This window comes from Cervus elaphus, chromosome 5, assembly GCF_910594005.1.
Source record: "Cervus elaphus chromosome 5, mCerEla1.1, whole genome shotgun sequence".
Classification (NCBI taxonomy): domain Eukaryota; kingdom Metazoa; phylum Chordata; class Mammalia; order Artiodactyla; family Cervidae; genus Cervus; species Cervus elaphus.
In genome coordinates, this window is record NC_057819.1 from 9,890,658 (window position 1) to 9,917,488 (window position 26,831).

The 26,831-nt window shown below is 50.9% G+C and overlaps 1 protein-coding gene across 1 annotated transcript; it reads right to left on the reverse strand.

The window, feature by feature from the left end:
• Positions 1-12,041: 12,041 nt before the first annotated feature.
• ACADS (acyl-CoA dehydrogenase short chain) lies at positions 12,042-26,043 on the reverse strand. The gene is made up of 10 exons (XM_043901600.1): positions 25,884-26,043; positions 24,450-24,613; positions 15,058-15,207; positions 14,735-14,846; positions 14,225-14,376; positions 13,770-13,940; positions 13,534-13,671; positions 13,265-13,360; positions 13,011-13,067; positions 12,042-12,835 (listed from the first exon to the last, which is right to left on the reverse strand). The coding sequence occupies exons 1-10, from the start codon at positions 25,927-25,929 to the stop codon at positions 12,683-12,685; spliced, it is 1,239 nt and encodes a 412-aa protein (XP_043757535.1). The 5' UTR covers positions 25,930-26,043; the 3' UTR covers positions 12,042-12,682.
• Positions 26,044-26,831: the final 788 nt, after the last annotated feature.

The window sequence follows — 26,831 nt, forward strand, 5'->3', positions numbered from 1 at the left end:
CGGACTGTAGCCTACCAGGCTCCTCCATCCATGGGATTTTCCAGGCAAGAGTACTGGAGTGGGGTGCCATTGCCTCCTCCAGAGGATCTTCCCAACCCAGGGATCGAACCCGGGTCTCCCACATTGTAAGCAGATACTTTACCATCTGAGCCACCAGGGAAGTCCAAGATTTCAATATTTGCAAATGAAACAACTGACAAGGGATTAATCTCCAAAATACAGAAGCAGTTCCTGCAGCTCAATATCAAAGAAACAAACAACTCATGACTTCCCTGGTGGTAACAGTGGTTAAGAATCTGCCTTGCAATGCAGGGGATGTGGGTTTGATCCCTGATCAGGGAACTAAGATCCCACACGCAGCAAAGGAACTAAGGCCGCCTGCCACAACCAGAATGTGTGTGCACCTCGATGAAAGATCCTACATGCTGCAACTAAGACCCCACACAGCCAAATAATTATATTTTTAAAAAATTTAAAAATGGGTGGAAGAATTAAATAGACATTTCTCCAAAGAAGACATATAGATGGCCATCAAACACATGAAAAGATGCTCAACATCACTAATTGTTAGAGAAATGCAAATCAAAACCACAAGGAGGAATCACCTCACACTGGTCAGAATGGCCATTATGAAAAAATCTGCAAATAAATGCTGGAGAGGGTGTGGAGAAAAGGAAACCCTCTTACACTATTGGTGGGAATGTAAATTGATATAGCCATTATGGAGAACAGTATAGAGATTCCTTAAAAAAACTAAAAATAGAACTACCCTATGACCCAGTGTATGCTACTACTGAGTATACACCCTGAGAAAATTGTAATTTGAAAAGATCCAAGCACCCCAGTGTTCATAGTGGGCTTCCTTTTGTGGCTCAGTGGTAAAGAATCTACCTGCCAATGCAGGAGGCTTGGGTTCGATCCCTGGGTCAGGAAGGCCCCTTGGAGAAGGAAATGGCAACCCACTCCAGTATTCTTGCCTGGGAAACCCCATGGGCAGAGGAGCCTGGTGGGCTACAGTCCATGGGGTCATAAAAGAATCAGACATGACTTATGTAAGAACGCCGCGACAAAACAAAGAGAGCGCCAGAGTATCAAAAGGCTTTTATTGGGCAATCGCTCCCGGGCAGAGCTCCCACGCACCAGCAAGGGAAAAAAAGGGAGTCTGCAATCTGCAGGGAGGTGGGGCGACACCTATATACCCCGGTGGACACGGAAGTGGTGGGACCAAGGTGCTGATTGGACTTTTAGGTCCCGTGTCGGTTTTTTGATTGGCCGGAGTCTTGGCGCCCTCGCGTCCATCAGTCCGCCTGGCAACGGGCTGTTGATTGGTGGATGTCTGACCCTGGGACTTTCCGGCGGGGGGCTTCTCCGTCAGTCCGGCTGGCGCTTTCCTGCCTGCGGTCAGCGTGACCTTTCAACTTAGTGACTAAACAACAAATGTTTGTTGCAGCGCTATTTACAATAACCAAGACATGGAAGCAACTTAAATGTCCACCAACAGAGAAATGGATAAGGAAGATGTAATACAGATATGCAATGGAATATTATGCAAACATAAAAAGGAATGAAATTGGGTCATTTGTTGAGTCTGTCATATAGACTGAAGTCAGGGAGAGAAAAACATCATATATTAACCCATATATATAGAATCTAGAAAGATGGCACTGATGACCCATCAACAGGGCAGGGATATACATGCAGAGGTAGAGAGACTTGTGGACACAGCGGGAAGTGGAGAGTGGGACTAATCGAGAGGGTAGCCTTGACATACACACAGGACCACCTGTGAGACGGACAACCAGTGGGAAGCAGAGAGCTCCGCTCAGCGCCCCATGATGACTGAGGGGGGCGCTGGGAGAGGGGTGGGAGGGCATATGTGTACATCCCGCTGATTCACTCTGTCCTACAGCAGAAAGTAACACAACACAGCAAAGCAATCAGACTTCAATTCAAAACAGAGACACACATGTCATAGACAGAATGCAAAAGGCAAGAGTGTCCCTGGGAGAAACACACTTTGCAGACAGGGTGTGGGCCATCTCAGAAGGCAAGAGGCCCTGAAATACAGGGTGGTTAGTTTTGCTGGGCTGGCTAATTTCATAGGCTAATGAGTGGGAAAGTGACAGTCACTCATTCGTGTTGGACTCTGCGACCCCGTGGACTATACAGTCCATGGAATTCTCCAGGCCACAATACTGGTGTGGGTAGTCATTCTCTTCTCCAGGGGATTTTCCCAACCCAGGGATCAAACCCAGGTCTCCCTCATTGCAGGCTGATTCTTAACCAGGTAAGCCACCAGGGAAGCCCAAGGAGTGGGAGGATTGTTCCAAGTATTTTGGAGAAGGGGTGCAGATTTCCAGCAATGGGGCCCCCACCCACGTTTTGGTCTTCTGTGGTCACCCTTGGAACTGCCGTGGCACTTATGGGTGTGTTGTTTAGCATATGCTAATATATTACAATGAATGTATAATGAGGCCCAAGGTCAAGTTAAATCTTCCGCCACCCAGGACCCCATTAGTTCTGACCAGTTTATGTCATTCTTTTTTTTTTTTCCAATTTCTCCTTTATTTATTTTTTTTCAGTGGGTTTTGTCATACATTGATATGAATCAGCCATAGAGTTACACGTATTCCCCATCCCGATCCCCCCTCCCACCTCCCTCTCCACCCGATTCCTCTGGGTCTTCCCAGTGCACCAGGCCCGAGCACTTGTCTCATGCATCCCACCTGGGCTGGTGATCTGTTTCACCATAGATAATATACATGCTGTTCTTTCGAAACATCCCACCCTCACCTTCTCCCACAGACTTCAAAAGTCTGTTCTGTACTTCTGTGTCTCTTTTTCTGTTTTGCATATAGGGTTATCATTACCATCTTTCTAAATTCCATATATATGTGTTAATATGCTGTAATGTTCTTTATCTTTCTGGCTTACTTCACTCTGTATAATGGGCTCCAGTTTCATCCATCTCATTAGAACTGATTCAAATGAATTCTTTTTAATGGCTGAGTAATATTCCATGGTGTATATGTACCACAGCTTCCTTATCCATTCATCTGCTGATGGGCATCTAGGTTGCTTCCATGTCCTGGCTGTGCTCTGCCCTTTTCTCTCCTGTTTCAAATACACTTAAGGCCACTGAACTACACACTTAAAAATGGTTAAAATGGTAAATCCCATGTTACGCATATTTTACCACAACCTTTTTAGAAAGGAATATGTGTAGACAAGCTGGCTGGTTGGTTCTCTCTTTAGTGCTAGGCAACTCCTGGATCCGGGCGGTGGCAGGTTGTATATGTGTATATGCATGTTTATATATGTGTGGGTGTAGGGGAAATCTTTGTCCTAAGGAGAGGTACAGAGAAGTCACTTGGTGTAAAGGCCACGTGATACACAGAGTATTCATCCCATTTGAGGGGAAAGTAAATAAGTGATCCTAGGTGCACAGGAAAAGGTCTGGAAAGATGTACCCCAACTGCTCCCCAGAGGGAAACTATCACTTTTTATCATGAAATGTGTGTCTGAAACATTTAGATAAAACTTCTGAAAGGTTTCTTTTTTTAATTTTCAAAGTAGATGTTAAAATGTAAGTGAAAATCACTCGGTTGTGTCCGACTCTTTGCAACCCTATAGACTGTAGCCAGCCAGGCTCCTCCGTCCACGGAATTCTCCAGGCAAGAATACTGGAGTGGGCAGCCATTCCCTTCTCCAGGGGATCTTCCAGACCCGGGATCGAACCCGAGTCTCCTGCACTGTAGGTAGGTTCTTTTTCATCTGAGCCACCAGGGACGCCCTTAAAATGTAAAACCACTTTAAAAAGTTTAAGGGTGTCCCTGTTAGCTCAGTGGTAAAGAACCCACCTGCCAGAGGAGGAGACACGGGTTCCATCCCTGGTCCGGGAAGATTCCACGTGCGACCTCAGAGCAGCGAAGCCCGTGCGCCACAGCTGCTGAACCTGTGCTGGAGAGCCCGGGGCCACTACTGCTCAGGCCCCATGCTCCAACCTCTGAAGCCCATGCACCCCAGAGCCCCTGCTCTGCACCAAGGGGGGCGCCCAGCAATGAGAGGGCCGCCCACCGCAACTAGAGAAAAGCCCCCGCAGCAGCGAAGACCCAGCACAGCCATGAAGAAATCTAAATCCATAAAAAAGTTGAAGTCACACAAAGAAGGAGTCTTTTGGCAACTCTACAGTTGGCAAGTGATTAGCATCCAGAACACGCACACGGAGGGACCTCCCTGGTGGCCCAGTGACTGAGACTCTGCTCCCAATGCAGGGGGCCTGGGTTTGATCCCTGGTCAGGGAACTAGATCCCACATGCCACAACTAAGACCCTATGCAGCCAAATAAATAAAAATAAATATTAAAAAAAAAATCAACAACAAGACAACCCATGGAAGAAACAAAGGACGTAAATGGCAATTCACAGCAGAAACCAGAATGGCCGATAAACAGTGAGAAGCTAGGCAATTCCTCTATCGACCAGGGAAATGCAGGTTAAAATCACAATGCGGATGAAGAAAAATCGTTAAGTCTGCTGGTACCAAGAGATGGACACTCTCCTCCCCCGTTAGGAGGCGGTGTGCCAATGGAAGAACAGTGCAGAGCAGTCTGGCAGGCGCCGGTAAAGCTGAAGCAACCAACAGCCTGAGGCCAGCAAGCCCACTTCTATTTAAACACTCAGAAGCTCTCACACAGGAACGAGGAGACACGTTCCAGAATGTTCGCCGTATCATGGTTTATAACAGAGAAAAACTGGAAACTACCTAAATATATTTACACAGTGAGACACCGTAGAGAAATCAAAATAAATGGACTAGAGCTAAATGTATCAATGTGGGGAAAAAGAGAATCTTTTAAAAAACATTCAGTTTTTATACAAGATGACTGGGGCCATGATACAAATCTCAACACATTTCAAAGAATTTAAATAATGCAGAAAGTGTTCTGAGACCACAATGCAACTAAGGTAAAAATCAATGGTGATGGAGGAATTCCCTGGAGGTTCAGGGGTTAAGAATCAGTTTCCACTGCAGGGGGCAGGGTGGGGGTGGGGGTGGGGGTGGGATGGGTGTTCCCACTCCTGTTGGGGAACTGGAGAACTAAGATCACACATGCAGTCAAAAAGGAAAAAAATTCAATATCGATGGGTATTGAGTGGCCTTCAGTTTGTTTTTCACTTTTTGGCATTCCAGCTGAGCTATTTCAAATCCTAAAAGAGGATGCTGTGAAAGTGCTGCACTCAATATGCCAGCAAATCTAGGAAACTCAGCAGTGGGCACGGGACTGGAAAAGGTCAGTTTTCATTCCAATCCCAAAGAAAGGCAATGCCAAAGAATGTTCAGACTACGGTGCAATTGTGCTCTTTTCACATGCTAGCAAAGTAATGCTCAAAACCCTTCAAGCTAGGCTTCAACAGTATGTGAACTGAGAACTTCCAGATGTACAAGCAGGATTTAGAAAAGGCAGAGGAACCAGAGATCAAACTGCCAACATCCGCTGGATCCTAGAAAAAAGCAAGGGAATTCCAGAAAAACATCTCCTTCTGCTTCATTGACTACGCTAAAGACTGTGGCTGTGTGGACCACAATAAACTGTGGAAAATTCTTAAAGAGATGGAAATACCAAACCACCTTACCTGTCTCCTGAGAAATCTGTATGCAGGTCAAGAAGTAACAGTTAGAACTGGACATGGACAGACTGGTTCAGAATTGGGAAAGGAGTATGTCAAGGCTTGCCAGGAGCCAACACACGAGATCCTACCTGTTGGGAGCCGCCGGGATGCACCCAGTCTGTGACAAGGTCATGGGACGAGAGAGGAACCTGCAAGGCAGCTCTTCCCCTCGAGGTTGTCCCAGGTGCCCAGTATGTCCCCTTCTTCCTTCTGTCTTACTGTTGTTGGGCTTTCTATTAACTTTTGGAAATGATAATATATAGTTTAATAAGGCCTTGCTGGAAAAGTCCAAGCCTTTTTGGAAATGCTCAAGATTGCTCTGGCTCAGGACACGACCATAAACATCAAGTCATAAAAGAAAAGGCCACAGGTATAGTTTGGCTGCTTGCTTAAAAGATTATAATGTTCTAGAATCGAAAAGAGTAGAGGTGTTTAGATTTAGAAGTAGATACACTGCTTTAGTTTACTTGCTCCTTGGTTGAAAGGGTTTTCACTATTGCTATTTCCTTGCTGCTATTTGTTCATTGTTTCCCTTTCTTTAAACAACATGGGATATTATGGGTATTTTTGTAAAATTAGAAAATGGGGTATATAGGATTTTAATAGAAGATTTATATTAACCAGCTTTACTGCCATTATCTTACTATTAATAGAAGTGTTTTTGCTGTTTAATAGTTAATCATTGTAAATTGAGATTTTGTGGTTTCAGGTAAAGAAAAATATCAGGTTTTTCTCATGGTACTATTTTCAGAAATGTCAAACATGTTACTGTGACCCTTCTCATGTATTGTTTTATTGTCCAAAGAATTTACATTATACTTGAGATTTGTGGAACATTGTTTTTGTTAGAGTGAGAATGTTAGGCCATTGAGGCAAGAAGACTATGTACGGGACATTTAAGTATAAACCCTGTCATCAGAAACGTTCTAGATGAATGCTTAGGGAAAAAACATGGGGAAAAAAAATATTGATGGAAGCATAAACCAATATCTGATATAATATGTGGTGATTTAAGGGGAGGTAACATTCATTCTATAAAAACTGAGCTATCCTAAAAATTAAAAAAGAAAAAGCTACCTCTTCTACGCAACGTCTGTGTGTGTGTCTGTCTGTCTTCTTCCTCGCCGACGCGACTCATCCCTTGGGTACTCCTGGTCCTGCCGGGGCTGGACCTCGGTACCTACCCATGACAAGGTCACGAGGAGAAAACCTGACAGGCAAGGCAGATCAGGTTTTCAGGGATTCCGAAAAGCTGCCCCCGGCTCTCACCTTAAAGATGATATCTGTCTTTCTGATGCTTGCTTCAATAGGCTACTCCCTAATTTCTGTGACACAGGCAGAAGACCTTCCCCGACCTCTTCCCAAGTAAGAATCAATTTAGAACTTTAATCAATAAGTTTCCCAGGTGGTGGTATTTTATGAGATTATCCAGGGTGAAAGGAGTGTTTTAATTTAAACTCCTTTGCTGGTATTTTAGTTTGTTTGGCAAATGTGTCTATGCCCTTGGTACTAATACGCATGACTGCTTATAATACCCTAATCATAAAACAGCATAAAGAACCTGATTACATAAAGGCCCTAATAGGCACAGAGCCCTTAGGGGGGTGAGGAAGCCCTATTAGAAAACACAAGAAAAATTATTCTAAAAGTGGCTATTGGGTTAACATTTGCTTGCTGTGTTTTTGCTCTTAATGTGCTAAGGTTGTGTTACAGAAACCATTGTTAATATAGTTATAGATCTAGAAAAATAAGAGCTTAGCCCTAGTGTGGTAACAATGAGATGGTTGTTAATTGTCAGCCAGGAGTGCTAGGTAGAAGCTGCCTCACCAAAGTCGCAGAGTCAGTCTGGGGTAAACGTCTTAGATAAACGCAACTGACAACCTCTGCAGAAGGATTAATTTTTGTGTTAACAAGGTTATACTTCTACTCTGTACTGTTGCCCTATAAGACTGCTACCTTTCAGTTAAGGTCACCATAGAAACTGAAAATAGGTTTACATTCACCTGACTTGCATAAGATGTTAATAGGCCCCAAGGCCAGAAGATAATGTACAAGACCCTCATAAACAAAGAAGTATGCAGAAAACACCCTGGTTTCGTGAAGAACAAGCTGATGTAATGTTAAACTATCTTCCCCTTAGAGATGTACTAACTTAGGGTATAAAAGCCATGGTAAAAAATAAAGCATTGCCAGACCCTGCCAGACTCTGCTGCAGCCCCCTTCTGGTCATTCACTCTCTCTCTTTCTCTCTCTCTCCCTCGCAGACTTGGCCCTATCAAGGCTGGTCGCATGTGTCTTCTCTCGCTGACGCCATTCATCCCGAGGGTACCCCCTGGATCCTGCCAAGGCTGGACTCGGCAAAGGCTGTATGTTGTCACCCTGTTTATTTAACTTCTATGCAGAGTATATCATGAGAAATGCTCGGCTGGATAAATTTCAAGCTGGAAACAAGATTGCTGGGAGAAATATCGATAACATCAGATACACAGTCTGCAAGATTAACCAGCCTTATCTTTATCTACTTAAAAAAAAAAATACCTGTAATATACAGTGCAACTATATGTAACCTTGTTCTGTATTTTCCAAGTCTCCTTGTAAATGTGTTATGCTTTCATAATTCAAAAAGAAAATAAAAATTAACCTGCCTACACACTTCAAAAATGCCAGTGTCACAAAAAACAAATTCAGTCTGAGAAACCATCCTAGAATGAGAGGCACACAGCGACATGATGTTTGCAACCCACCTGGGTAGTTCAGGTTCAAGGAGACCTCAGGTGGAGTTCAACATTCAGTTCTGAGCTAGAGAAGCTTCAACTAAGGAAGGCCTGCTCCCTGATCAAAACCAAGCATTCATGGTTGACTCTCCCCACAAACTGGAATCAAGATTGCTGGGAAAAATATCAATAACCTCAGATATGCAGATGACACCACCCTTATGGCAGAAAGTGAAGAACTAAAGAGCCTCTTGATGAAAGTGAAAGAGGAGAGTGAAAAAGTTGGCTTAAAACTCAACATTCAGAAAACTAAGATCATGGCATCTGGTCCCATCACTTCATGGCAAATAGATGGGGAAACAATGGAAATAGTGACAGCCTTTATTTTTTTCAGGGCTCCAAAATCACTGCAGATGGTGACTGCAGCCATGACATTAAAAGACATTTGCTCCTTGGAAGAAAAGTTATGACTAACCTAGACAGCACATTAAAAAGCAGAGACCAACAAAGGTCCGTCTAGTCAAAGCCATGGTTTTTCCAGTGGTCATGCATGGATGTGAGAGTTGGACTATAAAGAAAGCTAAGCGCAGAAGAATTGATGCTTTTGAACTGTGGTGTTGGAGAAGACTCTTGAGAGTCCCTTGGACTGCAAGGAGATCCAACCAGTCCATCCTAAAGGAGGTCAGTCCTGGGTGTTCACTGGAAGGACTGACGCTGAAGCTGAAACTCCAATACTTTGGCCACCTGATGTGAAGAGCTGACTCCTTGGAAAAGACCCTGATGCTAGGAAAGATTGAAGGTGGGAGGAGAATTGGAGGACAGAGGATGAGATGGTTGGAAGGCATCACCGACGTGATGGACATGAGTTTGAGTAAATTCTGGGAGTTGGTGATGGACAGGGAAGCCTGGCATGCTGCAGTCTATGGGGTTGCAAAGAGTCGGACATGACTGAGCGACTGAACTAACTTCCGCCCCCCCCCAACTGGAAAGGGAGACCCGAGACCTATGAGAGCTTTTGGAAACCCAGGAGTGCATATACTGGACCTTGGCTCAGAGACCCTGGCTTTTCACGGGCAAAATGGAGGGTGGTATGGCTTTATCTGGCCCTGTTGCTGAGGTGCTTCCCAGCCCCATCTGAGAAGAACGCGGTCAGCTGGGGTGGCCACTGGGTAGATCAGCACACTTCCCAGGTGGGGCTGACTCCGCTGGCCTAGCCCTGTGCCCGCAGGCGCTCTGTGGCCCTGGCTGCCTGGCCCTTCAAGGCCTGGAGCCTTTTCAGCAGGTAGGCCGGGCTGGCTTGATGCCAGGCCAGGAGGGGCCGGAGTCCAGAGTAGGAGAAGTGGGTTCTCAGCCTGGTGTCCCGCCTGGGACCCGGGTTCAGAAGAGGAGGCTCAGGTTGGGCCTCCTCTGTTCCCCTGTGAACCTCAAAGCCCCCTCGCCCTCCACCACTGCCTGGAGGAAAGGCCCAGAGACCGCCTCAAACTCGTGCCTGTCCCCACACCCTCACCGGGGCCAGGAGCCAGGACTGCCTCGTTGGAGGTGGTGTGGTGCCATCTGGTCGCCTGTGGTGCCCCAATTGGCAGGGTCACTGAGTTGGGAAAAGACCGTCCTTCCCTTGCCTGCCAGGTGGGATGGCTCAACCGTGGCTGCTCCGGGGCAAGAGCCCTGAATCCCAGGCTGCTTCCCGCACCTTCAGCTTGCACCCCAGCCCAGGGCCCCGCAGAAGGGTGCGCTGGCCGCTTACCTGGAGTAGGAGGAGGCGCAGCTCCGCAGACGCCCAGACGGCAGCGAAGCGGTCCGTGAGCTCTGCCCGGCGGCCGCGTCTGTGCGCCAGGGCGTCTCGGGATCCGGGATCCCGCACCTGTTACCACTCACGCCCCGCCCGCCTGCGCGGTGGGGGAAACACGCCGCCGCCGCTGCGCCTCCCGGCCCCGCACGGCCAGGCTCCTCCATCCCGCGCACCTGGACCAGGTGCTCCGCCCCGCCCCGAAGGAACGTGTGCCCAGAGAGCCGCTCTCTCCCGCGGGAGCCTCGGCTCGGGCGCTGCCCGAGGGTTAAAAGCAAGGCCGGCCCTGGGCGCCCGGGGGACGGCGGGCTGGAAGCCCACGTGGTTGGGCGCCCACTGGATGGCGGCTCCAAATGGATCATGTCCCCGTCCCCTCTTCCCTCCAGAGACCTCAAGCCTATGTCTCAGCCCTTCCCGCTCGGCGGCGGCGGGCTGTCCCCACCTCCTCTGAAGTTTTTGCAGGCTTTTCTCACCCCCACCCCAACCCCCTTTTCCGTCGTCTTCTCCAGCATCTCCACTGTCTTCTCTGCCTTGGTCCACAGCGGTGATCGTCGCGTGCTCCCCCCCCCACCCCCGCAGAGGCTCTTCCGTTCCAACGCCAGCCCCGCCAGCCCCGCAGCACCGGGACTGAAAACCCAACCCTCCTAAAACCCGTTTCCTTGCTGAGTTTATGATTAATCTCTCTCTCCAAAACGTTATGCTTCCCTAGTGGCTCAGACGGTAATGAAGCTGCCAGCAATGCAGGAGTCCCTGGTTCGATTCCTGGGTCGGGAAGATCTCCTGGAGAAGGGAACGGCAACCCACTTCAGTATTCTTGCCTGGAGAATCCCATGGACAGAGGCACCTGGCTGGCTACAGCCCAAGGGATCGACAAGAGTGGGACAGGACGGAGAGACTAACACTTTCACTTTCCAAAACTTTATCCCCTTTCTGGTCCCCCATGACCTCAGTCCTCTGCTAACTGAATCTTAACCAGTCCAAGGCAGATGGCTACAACTGCTGTCCATATCATCGCTATTGTGCTCAAGTTACTATTAAAGATCCTATCATCATCTTACAAACTCAGGTTGCTTCTCCAGGGCAAGAGGAGCTCACAGACCCCCAGCCAGAGACCACTGGGCCAGAGAATTGTAAATCAGAGACACCCCCAACTCCCAAAACTGCTATTAAGAAAAATCACAGAAACCATTAATGCTGGCCTCTTTGCTCTTCGCCTTAAAAACCCCCACCTCAAGGACCATGCAGGAGGCAGTGACTTCGGGGTTTGCCTCCCACTCCTTCACTTGGCACTTGCAATAAACCCTGTATGTCCTTTCACCACAGTCAGTAGACTGGTTTTGCTGCATGTCAGCTGAGTGCATCTGAGTTCACCTTGGCGCCGGGAGCCTCTCACTACAGGTTCAGTGCAGCCCTCGGTGAAGACAGTAAGCAAAAGGGATGCTATGAAAGTCTCCATTTGTTTCGCTTTGCTCCTTCTGCTCTCCGCTACCCCCAGCCCCTCTGGCATCCTCTCTCCTCCAGCCCCGAGGCTAGGTCCACCAGGTACTCCCCTGCCTGCCCGCCCGCCCAGCAGTGGCCCTGACCTGGCTGGCCCTCCCTGCCCAGCGGCTAGGCTTCCAGACACCCGCGGCCACGGGACTCAGCTCCTTATTCTCCTGCCTCCTGCGGGAGCTCTCCCAGGCTGGAGATGGACCCTGCTGCTGCAGCAGCCAGCTCCTCTCACACACACACTCACACTCACACATGGTGGAGGTCTGTAGAGGGCAGACTAAAGGACCATCGTTCTCTCCCCAGCAGCACCCAGGCAAGGACACACGGGTCAAGGGACAGGTATGCTTTTTTTTTTTTTTTGGACTGGTGAATCACGACTGCGCCGGCAACAGGTATGCTTTATTACTCGGTTCCCACACATGACTGTCCCAAAGCACCAAGTCAGACCCCTCACCTGTACTCATTTATACTTCACAAAGGTTATCGGTGCGCAGGAAGGCTTCCATAACGACCCAGCCCCAAGGCGGCGGGGGCCTCAGAGGACACAATTTCTGCGTTCAGATGTGGTCGTTCGGGCCCTCACCCCACTCCTCCAGACCCTGATCTCAGAGGAAACGGCAGAGGCTGGGTCTCCTGCTGAGCGCCAGGACCCACAGGACAGAACCCGGGATCCCTGGAGGGATCATTTCTCTCTTCCCACGGCCCAGCGCCCAGATGAAGAAAATAAGGCACTGTCAGCGGTGGAGAGGCAACAAAGTTAAGAAACAGCTGGAGATGGGCGTCCTCAGGCCAGGTCGCAGCCCCGCCTCCGCTTATTCCCGGAAAGCTGGCTCTGGCTGGACAGATTAAGGCCGAGCAGCAGGCCCACCCAGGAGGCTGGGCCTGGGGGGGTGGGAGGGGTCCTGGTAAGAGGGGGCGTGGCCCCGCCCCTCCTTCCGCCACGTGACTCCCGCCCCCTTTCCCAGGGTCCTCAGGCAGCCCGGCTTCCCGGCCCGCACGGTCGGCCCTCCAGAGAGGGCTCAGCTCCGGTAGCTCTTGAGCAGGTGCCCGGCGACCACCAGCCTCTGGATCTCACTGGTGCCTTCATAAATCTCGGTGATGCGGGCGTCGCGGTAGTGCCGCTCGGCCGGCATCTCCGTCACGTAGCCCATGCCGCCCAGGATCTGCATGGCCTGAGGGGGAACGCGGGGGCTCAGGAAGAGAAGACTATCCCCCCCCCTCCCCAACTCGTGGGGGAAAGACAGGGCAGGACCATCCACACAGAAGGACCAGCGGGGAGGGAAAGCAGCCGGCACACTCCCGCTTACCCGGCCCTGGGGAGCTCACCCAGGCAGTGGGGACGCTCACCTGGTGGGTGATGGCAGTTGCGGCCTCCGATGCAGCCAGCTTGGCCATTGCCGCCTCCTAACCAGAGAGGACGGTGGCGTCAGAAATTCTTAGCACCTGGCCTGTGCTACAGGGCGGGCCTGGGGAAGCCGCCCCTTGGAGCGATAAACCCACAGGCTCAAGGAACTGGGACCCCGCCCGGACGGCTCCCTCAGTGCCTCCGCCGCCACCGAAGCTCTGGGCTGGGCCCGGGGAGACCCCTGCCCCACTGGCACCTTGGTGAAGGGCTTCTTGTTGTCCTTCAGCATGGCAGCGCGCCAGGTCAGCAGCCGGGCACTCTCCAGGGCCAGGGCCATATCCGCCAACTTGAACTGCAACAACCCAGGCCCGCCCCACCGGTCACTGCTTGCCAGCCCTCCCCTCCCCCTGAGGGGCGGGACGGAGGAGGGCGGAGGACAGCGGCTGAAAGCCGTCTGGGAGGCAGGGAGGAGAGGCCGAAATCACGTCCCTTTTCCGTCCAGGCAAGGCTGCGCGCCTCTGTTACCTGGATGCCCTGTAGCTTGGTGAGGGGCGCCCCGAAAGCACTGCGGTTCTCGGCGTAGCTCACAGCACAGTCCAGGGCGGCCTGGGCAATGCCCAGGGCTTGGGAGGCGATGCCGATGCGGCCCATGTCCAGGGTTTGCTGTGAGAACCCACCTGTCAGGGGCCGGCCGTTCCCCAGGGCCTCACCCTAAGGACCGCCCCCCCCCCCCCCCCCCCCCGCCCCGCTGCCGGGCTCACCATGGCGATCTTGAAGCCCAGCCCCGGCTCCCCCAGCAGGCTGTCCTTGGGGATGCGACAGTCCTCGAAGATGAGGTTGGCCGTGGACGAGGCCCGGATGCCCAGCTTATCTTCCTTCTTCCCCAGCGTGAGCCCGGGTGTGGGCATGGGGACCAGGAAGGCACTGATGCCCTGGAGGCCGGAACACGCCCCTGGCTTGCTCACCGGCCCGAGGCCACGCCCCTCAGACGAACCACCCGAGACTCCCACTCAGGTCCCCCCCCAACACTTCCACCTCCCTCAGAACCTCGCTGTGACGCCCTCTGCTGGCTCCGCCGGGGACAGCGCCGCCCCGGGGCCGGAAAAGGTGGGCTGGCAAGAGCCCCAGAGCCCAAGAGGCTCGCTCCACTGAACCGCAGAGACACGGCTGGAGAAACTCTGAGCGGCTCGTTGCCTCTCCCTTGCGGGCCTCCCACCTTGTTATGCAAGGATCTGTCGGTGCTGGCGAAGACCACGGCAGCCGAGGCCTCCCAGGCATTGGTGATCCAGGCCTTGGTGCCACTCAGGACCCACGAGTCACCGTCTGCCCGCGCGGTGGTGGCCGCGGCCCCTGCGTCGCTGCCGTTCCCTGCCCCACACGCAGACTCAGAGTTCACCGCCGCCAGCTCACCGGGACCCAACCTCGCACCTCCCACACCAAGCACCCCCAACCCCCCCAAGCAACCCCCTCATTCTGCCCACCACCCCCAACCAAGCTGGTGAGCCAGACCCAGGTGCAGGGAATCAGGGTCTGGCTCCTGAGAGAAGGGGCTGGAGGGCCACACCAGCTCCCTCAGCTCTCAGGGTGGGGGGATGTGGCACCCAGCTGTGTCCAAGCCAAAGGGACCCCGGGGTCCAAGTGCCTCCTTCCCAGCTCAGTCAAGGTGGATGCCGGGCGGGGTGGGGGTGGGGGTAGGGGTAGGTGACCCACTGTCCCATGGTGGTACCTGGTTCACTGAGGGCAAAGCAGCCAATTTTGTCACCACTAGTGAAGGGAGGGACCCACCGCTGCTTCTGCTCCTTGGTGCCGAACTTCAGGATGGGCCCCAAGTAGAGGGACTGAGGGGACAGTGGGGGGCGGTCGTCACAGGCCCCAGCATACCCGCCCGCATACCCACCCCCAGGCCTCCTCTCTCCAGAGGCCCCATGCAAAGGACCAGGCCTCGAGGTGGTCAGGGGCAGGGAGCCAAGGGAGGGCTGTGCCCTGGATGCTGGGCCGCCCGGAGCCTCCCCCTCTGCCTGTGTGTCCAGGGCCCGGGCGGAGACTCACATTGTTGACACTCATGATGACCCCCGAGGAGGCGCAGCCCCGGCTGATCTCCTCCACGGCGATGGAGTAGGCCAGGTAATCGAGGCCGGGTCCGCTGAGCTCCTCAGGCACGTTTATGGCCATGAGCCCCATCTTGCCCATCTTCTTCACCTGGCCCCAGAAAAGGATGTCATGGCGAGGGGATGGGGGTGGAGGTGGGGCCAGGGCCCAGCCTCTCCAGCCCCAACCCACCTGTCCCCAGGCTGGTGCCCGCAGAAACTCAGGTCATGCGACCCTAACTACCCACCCTGCAGCCCCCAAGGCTGGATCGGTAAGACAGCCCTGTTGTCTCAGGCAGCCCTGCCTCCATACTCTGCCCTCACTCATCTCTGTGTCTACAGCCACAACCAGTGAGCACGCAGGAGGCACAAGAAGGCTTCAGGGGCCTCCGAGGTGAAGAAGCAGGGCAGCACAGTGCCACACAGACCTTCTTTCAGTCCCTCACGCTCACCACACAGCCTGTCCTCCCTACCACAGGGCCTTTGCACATGCTGTTCCTGTCAGTGATGCCCTGTATCAACTGCTTGCTAACTACTCCCACCTGTGGGTCTCAGCTCAGGCATCTCTTCTGCTGGGTGGCCATCTCGGACCTCACTGAGTCAAATCCTTTAATCACACACTCCCGCAGCACTTGTAACTTCACACCTCTTCATGTGCTTGTTCTGACTACGGTCTCTCTGCCTGACCACAAGGACAGAGACAGCGCAGTTTTGCCCACTGCTTATTCCAGTGCCAGTGAAAGATTCGATAAAGGGGAAGAGCTTGGAATGTTTGACTTGGAATCCAGGAGTGGCTGGGGTTAATTATCAAGTGCCTTTTACATGCTCAGCGCTGGAAAGTGCTTCATGTGTATTCTCGGTCGAGTCTCTCTGAAGCTCAAAGCTTTGCTGAGTCAACCTCACGTCACAGGTGAGGAAGCTGGAGCTCAGGGGGGTGGAGAGCTTTGCACAGGACGGGCCTTGTCAATGGTGGGGCTGAGACTGAAACCCAGCACCGACTCCAGGACCACAACCAGCTCAGTCTGCACAAGGTGAGTGATCCGTGAACGGCATTTGAAAAAAAAAGTTTTATTGAACGCTAGTCGATCTACAATGTTGTGTGAATTTCTGCTGTATAGCAAAGTAACCCTGTTATACATATTCTTTTTCATATTGTTTTCCATATGGTTTACCACAGGATACTGAATATAGTTCCATGTGCTGTACGGTAGGGCCTTGTTTATCCATCCTATATACAATAGTTTGCAGCTGCTAATCCCAAACTCCCAATTCATCCCTCCCTCACCCCCTTCTCCTTGGCAACTACATGTCTGCTCTCCCTGTCTGTGAGTCTCTGTTCAGTATTAATAGACAGGTTAAATTTGTGCTGTATTTTAGATAACACATGTAAGTGATGTCATGGGGTATTTGTCTTTCTCTTTGACTGACTTCACTTAGTATGATAACCTCTAGATCCACCACGGTGCTGCAAATGACATTATTTCATTCCTGTTTGTGGCCGAGTAATATTCTATATTCTATTGTATATATGTATCACGTGTTCTTTATCCATGCATCTATCCATGGACAGGTTCTTTCCATGTCTTGGCTATCGTGGACACTGCTGCTATGAACACAGGGGCCCATGTATCTTTTCAAATTATAGCTTTGTCTGGATATATGCCCAGTACTGGGACTGCTGGACCACATGGCAACTCTATTTTCAGTTTTCTGAGGAGCCTCCCTACTGTTATCCACTGCACCAATTTACATTCCCACCAACAGCATAGGAGGGTTCCCTTTTCTCCACACCCTCTCTAGCATTTATTATTCAGAGACTTTTTAATGATGGCCATTCTGACCGGTGTGAGGTGGTACCTCTTTGCAGTTTCCATTTGCATTTCTCTAAGAATTAGAATGGCATTTCTTATCATTAAGTGACTGAGAAGTTCTTGACTCGACAGCAATGTCCGGGAAGAGCAGCATCGGTGAAATTGCTGAACTTTCACAATGATTTGTGTCCCTCTATGAAACTGGGAAAAGGAAAGATATTCCCATTTGAATGCAGAGTTCCAAAGAATAGCCAGGAGAGGTAAGAAAGCCTTCCTCAGTGATCAATGCAAAGAAATAGAGGAAAACAACAGAATGGGAAAGACTAGAGATCTCTTCAAGAAAATTAGAGATCCAGTGACTGAACTGACTGATGAAACTGGGTGTTTGATTCCACCTTGAGTTGTTCCCATGTGAGACAGTCTGCAAGACTCTAGGCTTGGGGTGGGCCTGACCCACCTCAGGGTCTCCCCTGTAATACAGGGAGGAGATGGCCCGTGCCGGGGAGGCAGAATGACAGCCTCACAGAGACAAGTGCGCCCTAATCCCCAGGTTCAAAGAGACTGAGTATGTTCAAAGAGACTCTGCCAGGAGAGTAAGCAAAGGTCCTGAGGTGAGGAGGGGCTTCCCTGGATTATCCAGGGAGGCCAGTGTACTCACAGGGTCCTTGTGAGGGAAAGAAGAGAAACTGGACAAGGCCAGGCAGTGAGTCTCCCTGAGGCCCCGCCCAAAGGCCTGCCCACACCTTGATCAGACTCAGAGAGAGCAGCTTTGGATTTCCGCCCCCCAGGCACGGTCAGGTACTAAGTGGGCCCTGCCTGCTCTAGCCACTGATTCTGGGGCCAGCTGCTGCAACAGGAAGCTCGGACACAGTGAGGAATAGGATTCAGAGCCACCAGCAATGTGGCATTTCGAGTCACTAAAAAAAAAAAAAAAAAAAAATGTGGTCACTGCACACCTGGGGGCAGCAGGGGGTGACACCGCTCAGGAAAGCCGGTGGGAATCGAGGCGTGGGTGAGGGTGGGAGGGTCCGAGAGCCAGTTTCTAGGTGCGTTGATAAGAAGTCAGGGGTCCCCGAGGAGGAAAGAGGGGTCTGGGGCTCTCAAAGAGGATAGGGGTCTGGAGCTCTCGAGGAGGAGAGAAGGACAAGTTGTTTTCCCCCTACATTCCTTAGTCTTAGTCACATAAGATGTTTTTTTCTTTAAGCCCAGAGCTGATAAAACTCAGCTTAAACTCTGTACCAAGGATTTTATATATAAAACAATGTATCCTGCTTGAGGACATGTTTCTCTTGTCCATGATCCTGTTCTCTTGAACATGATGTTTCTCAGTTGTGTCCGACTCTTTGCAACCCCATGGACTGTATAGTCTATGGAATTCTCCAGGCCAGAATGCTGGAGTGGGTAGGCTTTTCCTTCTCCAGGGGATCTTCCCAACCCAGGGATCAAACCCAGCAGATTCTTTACCAGCTGAGCCACCAGGGAAACCCAAGAATACTGGAGTGGGTAGCCTATCTCTTCTCCAGAGACCTTGCCAACCCAGGAATCAAACCGGGGTCTCTGGCAATGCAGGTGGATTCTTTACCAACAGAGCTATGAGGGAAGCCCAAGGATTACATATACAACAACAAGGATTACATATATAACTTATATATGTATACATACATACATATATATATATACACATACATATAACATATGTATCCTGCTTGAGGACATGTTTCTCTTTCTTGAGAGCCTTCTGACTAATCCTGTTATCTTAAAATGTATATTATGGGAGGGGGGGTCTAGTAAAATCTTTCTATTGTTAGTTCTAATTCTGTCATCTTAAAATGTAAATTGTGGGAGTGGGTCTAGTAAGAGCTTTACAACCTTGAGACATTCTTTTGATTTACTGTAACAACCAGTTTAAAAAGCATATAGCTCCCTTGCCAAGACTAGCACTCTCTGCCCCCTTCTGATGTCTGTGTCAGGAGCTTCCTCTGTCCCTTCTCACTGTAATAAAACTTCTGCCACAAGAGCCCTGAGTGGTCGAGCCTGGTCTCTGGGCCTGAAGCTGAATCATCTTCTTGGGAGATCACTGAACCTGACATGCTTCACTGTAAGCTGTCAGATCAAAGAGTGGGTGAGGTGGGAAGCAGAGAGCAGCTGAGCCACTGTCTGTCTCTGAGCACGGCCTGGGGACTCAGAGCCCGGTGCCAGCCCTGGGGTGGCCTCAGAACAGAGCCCCTTTCGAACCCACATGGGGGCCTCCGGCAAACCTATTCCAGAGTGAGGGGGTGGTTTACTGGGGAGGCCTGTGCTGGCTCACCAGCTAAGGCTGCATTCTACCAGGAGCCAAAAATAAACAGGGTCCCCAGGATTCCTGCTCAAGCCCAGACAGGAACCCCACTGGAGGGCTTTCCGTGGCCAAACAGCAAAAGAAACTGAAGTAGGAAAAAAAAAAAAAGCCCCATTTGTCTCACCCTACGTGCACCATCCAGCTTCTCTAGGCATTAAGACACACACCCTCCTCTTCACCCTCTCTCTCTCTGGTCCACAACTGTGGGATAACTGACACACCAGCCCATCACACCAAGACGACTCCATTTTACACCAGGAGACAGAAGGGGAACGGAAATTCCCAGGTGGAGTACAGGCGGGACAAGGACGACCCCGTTTCCCTGTAACGGGGGGCTCTTGTGCAGATGGTGGCGCTCCCAGGACACCCGGAGTCTGAGGAGAAAGCCAGGGCCCCTGGCTCTCGGCCCCTCGCCCTGCCCTCTGGTGCTCTCAGAACAGAAAGCTGCCGGAGCCCACAGTGACTGCACCCGAGTGGCGGCCTCACCAGCATGCTGTTCCCCCAACCTTCCTCATTCTCAAGTGTATCTGGAGATTTCTGGCAATACGCCACGGCCAGCTGCAGGAACGTTCTAGGGGAAATGTGGAGACAGGAAGGCAGTGGAGAGAAGAGACGGTGTGATCAAGAAGAAGAAGAAAGCAAAGACAAAAGAAAAAGCAGCGCACACACACAGACTGTGTGTCCAGCTGCAGAAATAATTTCTGATCCCGCATGTTTGATGGTAACTGGCTAACGGCAGCCAGCCTCCCTAATGTTTTTGCCAATATTTTTGCCAATTTTGAGCGATCTCAAGAACCCCTCAGAGACGCTACCCACGGGGGTCACTCCATGCCTGCGTCTGTGAACCAGGAGTGTGGACCTGCAACCCTGACTGGGCCATGTCGAGTGGTCTCCAAACCCGCCAGAGAGGGACTTCCCTGGAGGTCTAGTGGTTAAGACTCCCCGTTTTCAACGCAGGGGTTGCAGATTCAATTCCTGGTTGGGGAATTAAGGGTTTCCACGCACTGTGTACATTCTCAGTCACTTAAGTTGTATCCAACTCTTTTGCGACCCCATGGACTGGAGCCCACCAGGGTCCTCTGTGCATGGGATTTTCCTGGCAAGAAGACTGGAGTGGGTTGCCATTTCCTCCTCCAGGGGACCTTCCCGACCGAGGGATAGAACCCGCGTCTCCTGCATTGCAGGCAGATTCTTTACCATCTGAGCCCCGGGGAAGGCCCCACTTGCATGGCCAAAAGTAAATAAATAAATAAATATTTTAAATGCATCAAGTTTATTTAAAACAAAAAAACAAAACTCCCAAGAGAACATGTGAGGACGTGAAAGACCCCTTTCCTAGCAGAGCGAGGCTTCAGCACGTGCCACCTTCACATGTGGGACCTGTTTTAGAGGATGCTTGTATAAAAAGCGGTGCTTTTAAGTCACTTCTAAAGCTCACATTCCTAAAAAATCAAATTTGTCCTGAGTCTGCCAATGCCCATGAGAGTCCAGACTCACTCCCTTTAGAGAATCACGTCTCCTTACTTGTTGAAGATTTGTTGCTTTATTCACGGGAAAGGGCCACGGGAGCCACCTCCCCAGTTTCTACTCTGTGCCGGTGGGTGCCGAGTGCTGGGACAGTAAGAACATTCAGGATGACTTGACCAAAAAGTTCAAGTCCACTCAGCAAACGTCTGCTGAATGCCAAGCACTTACTTGGCAAGGAGGTGTTTTGCTGGGCCAGGAGGTAGGGGTTTGAACAAGCCTGGCCTTCACGAAGGCAACCTTAGAAAATAACTGGGACATAGGACACACACAACAGCATGATAAGCACACCCAGAGAACCAGGGATTATGAACACAGAGTGACGAACTCTTGGTGGGAGAGGTGAAAGGTGATGCTATTCAGGGGACACCGCCCAAGTGGCGTTAACAAGAATCTGTGCATATGAATAAGAGGGAAAATGGAGTATGGCTCGAGAGGCTTCTATGTACGTGGTAGACTATCATCTGACATTAGGGCAAGAGGAGAAAAAGCAGGTTTTGCACCCAATATATTAAACTTACTCAATCAACATTCACTGAGTGAAGGAAGAGAAACTGGGTTCAGTTTTCAAGATATAAGCACGCACATTCCGGGACTTCCCTGGCGGCTGCAGTGGTTAGGACGTGGTGCTTCCACTGCAGGGGACTTGGGTTCGATCCCTAACTGGGGAACTAAGATCCTCCAAGCCACACAGTGCAGCCAAAAATATATAAACAGATAAAAATGCACATATACATTCCCAGGTTCCAGAGTCCAAAGCTGGTTTGGAAACACCATTCTATTTCTAATTTCCCTTTATTATATAATTCATAATTGTTCCTTTTTTTTCCCCCAGGAGTTGTAGGAGGTAGGTTTGGACGCAGAAAGACCAAAGTTCAACTTGGATTACAAAGCCAGCCACGTGAGCAGAAGCTGGCACTAGCCTTCTGCCTCCTTCACGGCCGGTCCACCTCTCAACTCTTCTCCCCTTGACTCTTCCTCAGGAAACCCACTCTTCCTGGGAGAAAAGTCTTCAGGAAACAAAATATTAGAAAACACTAACTAAGCATCTCCTGCAGGTTGGAGGGAGCACAGAGTCTACATCTGGCTCCTCTGATCCCAGCCCTGTGGCTTGATTGACAGAGAAATGTAATTCCTGGCTTCTGTTTCCTCATCCGAAAACTGGAGATCAATGACAAAACTGCCTGAGTGTCTTGTTGACGATTTAAGGGTAAGTACATGAAAATTACCAACTTAATGGACAGAATTTGAGCAAACTCCAACAGGCAGTGGAGGACACAGGAGCCTGGCGGGCTACAGTCCATGTGGTCGCAAAGCGTCAGACATGACTGAGCGACTGGACGGCAACCTGGAATGTGGTAACCCCCAAATGAGAGTTACTCCTGTTATTATTACTATCGTCATTGTAAAACACGAGTGGTATTATTTTTAATTTTGCAGCCTGTCCCCTGTGTCTACAGTTTTGATCCTTCTGCTTGTTTAAGTCCTGGATTTCCTTCCAGGTTTTTGAGCATTATCTTGCTCACAAGTGAAATGAGTGCAAATGTGTGGTAGCTTGAACATTCTTTGGCATTGCCCCTCTTTGGGATTGGAATGAAAACAGTCCTTTTCCAGTCCTGTGGCCACTGCTGAGTTTTGCAAATTTGCTGGCATATCGAATGTAGCACTTTCACAGCATCATCTTTTAGGATCTGAAATGGCTCAGCTAGAATTTTGTCACCTCCACTAGCTTTGTTGGTAGTAATGCTTCCTAAGGCCCATTTGACTTGGCACTCCAGGATTTCTGGTTCTAGGTGAGTGACCATACCATAGTGGTTATCCAGGTCATTAAGACCTTTTTTGTACAGTTCTTTCCTCTAGGCCAAGGAAATAATGGCAGGACTCCTGATAACCTAATAAGATTACAGATATGAAGACAGTTATCCAAGATAAAATGAAATAACAAATGGTATCACTACTCTAAGCTAGCTAATGCATTCACCAAGTCTGGCCTGGACAGCTGCTGTATGCTAGAATGTGCCAGAAGGGAAGGAGACTGATGCCTTTGGTCTCTTCCTTCCACATCCTTTTCTACCACTATTTAGTGGCAGGGTTAATTTGCAAATTCCCCAGCCCTATAAAGTAAGTAAGAGATTATAAAGCCAAAGAACTGGTTAAGAGCAGGTTGGTAGAAAGCCTGCTGCTACTGCCAGCTTTCTTGCACAAAGCAAGTCTTATGTCTATTAACATAATAAGTAATTTGAAGGGATATAGAAAAAAAAAAAATCAAGTGGTCTGTCATTAGGTAGGAAAAGCTGCGATATATGGCCATGTTATAGGGCAGCCCTATGTCATAGTCACAACAGCCCTCGGGCAGCACCAGAGTGTGTGGCTATGGAGGATAATATTTCCAACCAGAACAGGTCTTCCCAGCTGGGCTTCTGGGACACCCTGTGGCTAGTGGGTGGAACAGGGTTTTGGAGCCTACTACACCTGGAGCATGAATTCCAGCCCCCCAGACTGGTCACATCCCCTCTCGGTGCTTCAAGTTTATCAACTGTGATAAAAATAATAATAGTATTAATAGCTTCTGTTTTTCAAATGCACCATGAACTTGACATACATGATCGCCTACAATCCTCACAACCATTCCAGGAAGCCAAATGGAGATTAGACCTGCAGCTGGGGATGCCTTTAGGGCTCAATGCGATGATGACAACTTCAAGGCTTACCACATAAAAGTTGCCCAACTCATGTTGGTGCTCAGAATGTCACCCACCTACCCTGCTTTGAGCTCTTTAGATGTTACAATCAAGGCACAGTGCCCGGTACACTGTGAACACACAACATGCACTAAGATGAGAAAGTGGCCCCAAGGCTGAAGAAGCATGGTAACAGTGACTACAAGTTCTGAATTCCCCAGACGGGCAAACAGGGTGCGAAGGCCTGACAGAATCGATTTATCATAAGTTATCCCAACAAATGTCTACTAAGTGTTTATAACCATGTACCAGACAACTTGTTAAATCCGGTGGGAGGGCAGAGCAGAAGCACTTGTCCTCACGGGAATGATACAGTGACACGGGGAGGACGGCACCGACTGGGATCTCAGCGGCTGGAGAAGACAGACGGCTGGAACCTTAGCTCTGTAACTCATTAGCTCCATGACCTTGGGCACATCATTTACTCCCCTCATCAATCTGAGTTTCATCAACTACACAACAGGATACAAAACAATGGCACCTTCACCTCATTGGACAGTTTTAAGAGATAGATAAGCTAGGCACTTCCCTAGTGGTCCAGTGGTTAAGACTCCGAGACGCCACTGAAGGGGGTATGAGTTCGATCCCCACTCAGGGAACTAAGATCCTGCGTCACACATGGTGCAACCGAAAAAAGAAAAGAAACAGGTGTGCTAACCCATCGGCATTTAGGAGCGTGCCAAGCACATGTAAGCACAAGTGTTAACTATTATTATCAACACAATCATCCACCATGATTACTGTTATTCCAGAAGTTATTATCCTGGCTACAGGCCTCACGCTGGAGAGCAGAAGCCTCCAGGGCATTTTCTGGCTCCCAGGATCACTTGCCCTGAGGGTTCCCTGACTGCAGTGTCACTGCCTCTGGCTGTCACCATCACCAGTTATCCTGGGGCAGAAGGCAGAGTCCATCACTGGGTGCTGAGGGCGGAATTCTCACCTGAGCTGCTGGGAAGCGATGCTCCTTGTCTACCTGGGCTGCGATGGGAAAGAGCTCCTTCTCGGCAAACTCGCGGCACGTCTGCCGCAGCATCTGGTGAGTCTCGGGCAGTTCAACAGACTGGTAGACGGTATGTAGGCGACTCCAGCCCCAAGGCCAGGGGGCTGCCATAGAGAAGAGGAGTCAGTGGAAAGGGAATGCAAGAGGTCTCATGTAATTATAATAATGGTGATCCACTTACTGGGTGGGCTTCCCTGGTGGCTCAAATGGTAAAGAAACTGCCTGCAATGCGAGAGACCCAGGTTCGATCCCTGGGTCGGGAAGATCCCCTGGAGAAGGGAATGACTATCCACTCCAGTATTCTTGCCTGGAGAATTCCATGGACAAAGGAGCCGGGCGGGCTACAGTCCATGGGGTCACAGAGTTGGACACGACTGAGTGATGAACACTTTCATTTTCACTTTTTCACTTACTGGGTGGTTCTCCACCACAGATGACTCGGGTCCCCCAGGGGACATCTGGCAAAGTCCAGAGACATTTTTGGTTGTCTCAACTGGTGCGTGGTAGGGAGTGGGTAGAAGCCAGGCATACTGCTAAACACTGTACAGGACGGAACCCACGACAAAGAACTAGGGGCCCAAAATGTCACTAACACTGCTATTGAGAACAGAATGGAATGTTCACCATGCTTGCTGAATACTTGGTACAACAGTCCTACTCGGTGGCCAGTATAACCCCAGTAACAGTAAGAGCACAACTCTGCGACCTCAGGCAAGGATCTTCACTTCACTGGTTTCTCTAAATGTGGAGGACAGCAGTACTCTGCTCCCGGGCTAGAACCATGAAAACTAACTGTAGCACTTAGCACTTAACCCTGCTGAGAGTAGCAGCAGCTCTCAAAGAGGGCCCCCTTTATTGTTATTCAGGGTGAGTGGGTCTTGACCAGGCAAAGGAAGCCCTGGCCACAGGGGCCACTGCTCCTACAGGGTAGAGAAATTAGAAGATGGGAAAGAGGCTACCAGTGAGCTCCTGTAATCTGCCAGGCACCTGTGTTTTAATCCTTGTAACAACTCTAGGAGAACAGCAGTATTCCTGTGGTCGTTTCACACAAGGGCCCAAGGTCACAGATGCACAGTCTGGGTTCAACCCCAGACCTGGCACCCTAGGAATGGTGCACCCTGAACCTCCTCCGCAGGTGCAATAAGTGGGTGGGGGGGGGGAGGTGTGGGTGCAGCGTGAGAAGCGGGCTGGGACTGGGGGTCGGAGCAGGGGCCCAGGCCACGCAGGTGCGAGAAGCAGGCTAACTCGGGCAAAGGCCTCGCGATCCGGAAGGGCACCGCCCGGCCGCCCGCCCTGCTGCAGGGGTGAACCCGCTGCCCGGACCCACGCCCGCCCCTCCCGCCGCCCCACTGTGCGGGGTCGGAACACACTCACCTCCGCGGACAAGGCCACAGGCCCGGACGAATAGCGTGGCAGCCATGGAGGACAGACACGGCGGGCTGGTGACGGTACTGGGCTTCTTCCTGGCGACCTCGGGGCCGCGCGGGGAGGGACCGGCGCCGGTCAGGAGCCCCGCCCCGAGGCCCGAGGGGCGGGGCCGGCGCGCCCTCGAGCTCCGGGGGCGGGGTCGGCCGCGGGTGCTCCTGAGCCCCGCCTCAGCCCACCAGCCCCACCGCGGAGATAAACCAACTCTTTAGGGAAAGTCTCCGCAGCTGGTTCTGTTGTTCAGCCCGCTAAATCGCTAAATCGTATCCAACTCTTTGCGACCCCGTGAACTGAATTGAAGCCCGCCAGGCTTCCTTGTCCTTCACCATCTGCCGGAGTTTGCTCAAATTCATGTCTTTGAGTCGGTGGTGCGATCCAACCATCTCATCCTCTGTCATCCCCTTCTCTTCCTGCCTTCAATCGCCTTCAGTCTTTCCCGGCATCAGGGTCTTTTCCAATGAGTCGGCTCTTCGCATTAAGCGGCCAAAGTATTGGAGCTTCAACTTCAGTCCTTCCGATGAATATTCAGGGTTGATTTCCTGGTTTTAGGCTGACCTTAAAACTCCAGGGGGCGAGCCTAGCTCTCTCCTAAAATCCAGTTCCGTAATCTAAAAAAACTCCACTTAGCCTTCCCCCACCCCAAACCCACCGCGCCCCCACTGAAGCCTCACAGCGCAGCTTTTCTCCAGGATCTCTAGCTGCTTGCTGCCTCAGGGCCTTTGCAGTCACCATTCTCTCCACTGGAAGACTTCTTCCCATCAACACCTCCCTGAGGAGGCCGGTGCTTCCCCTGACAAACTCTCCATCCCATTGTTTTATTTCTGACAGGTAGCATCTGAAATCTTACCAAGTCCCCTACTAGCCTGTGAGTGCCCAGTGCAAGGATCTTACGCTGCT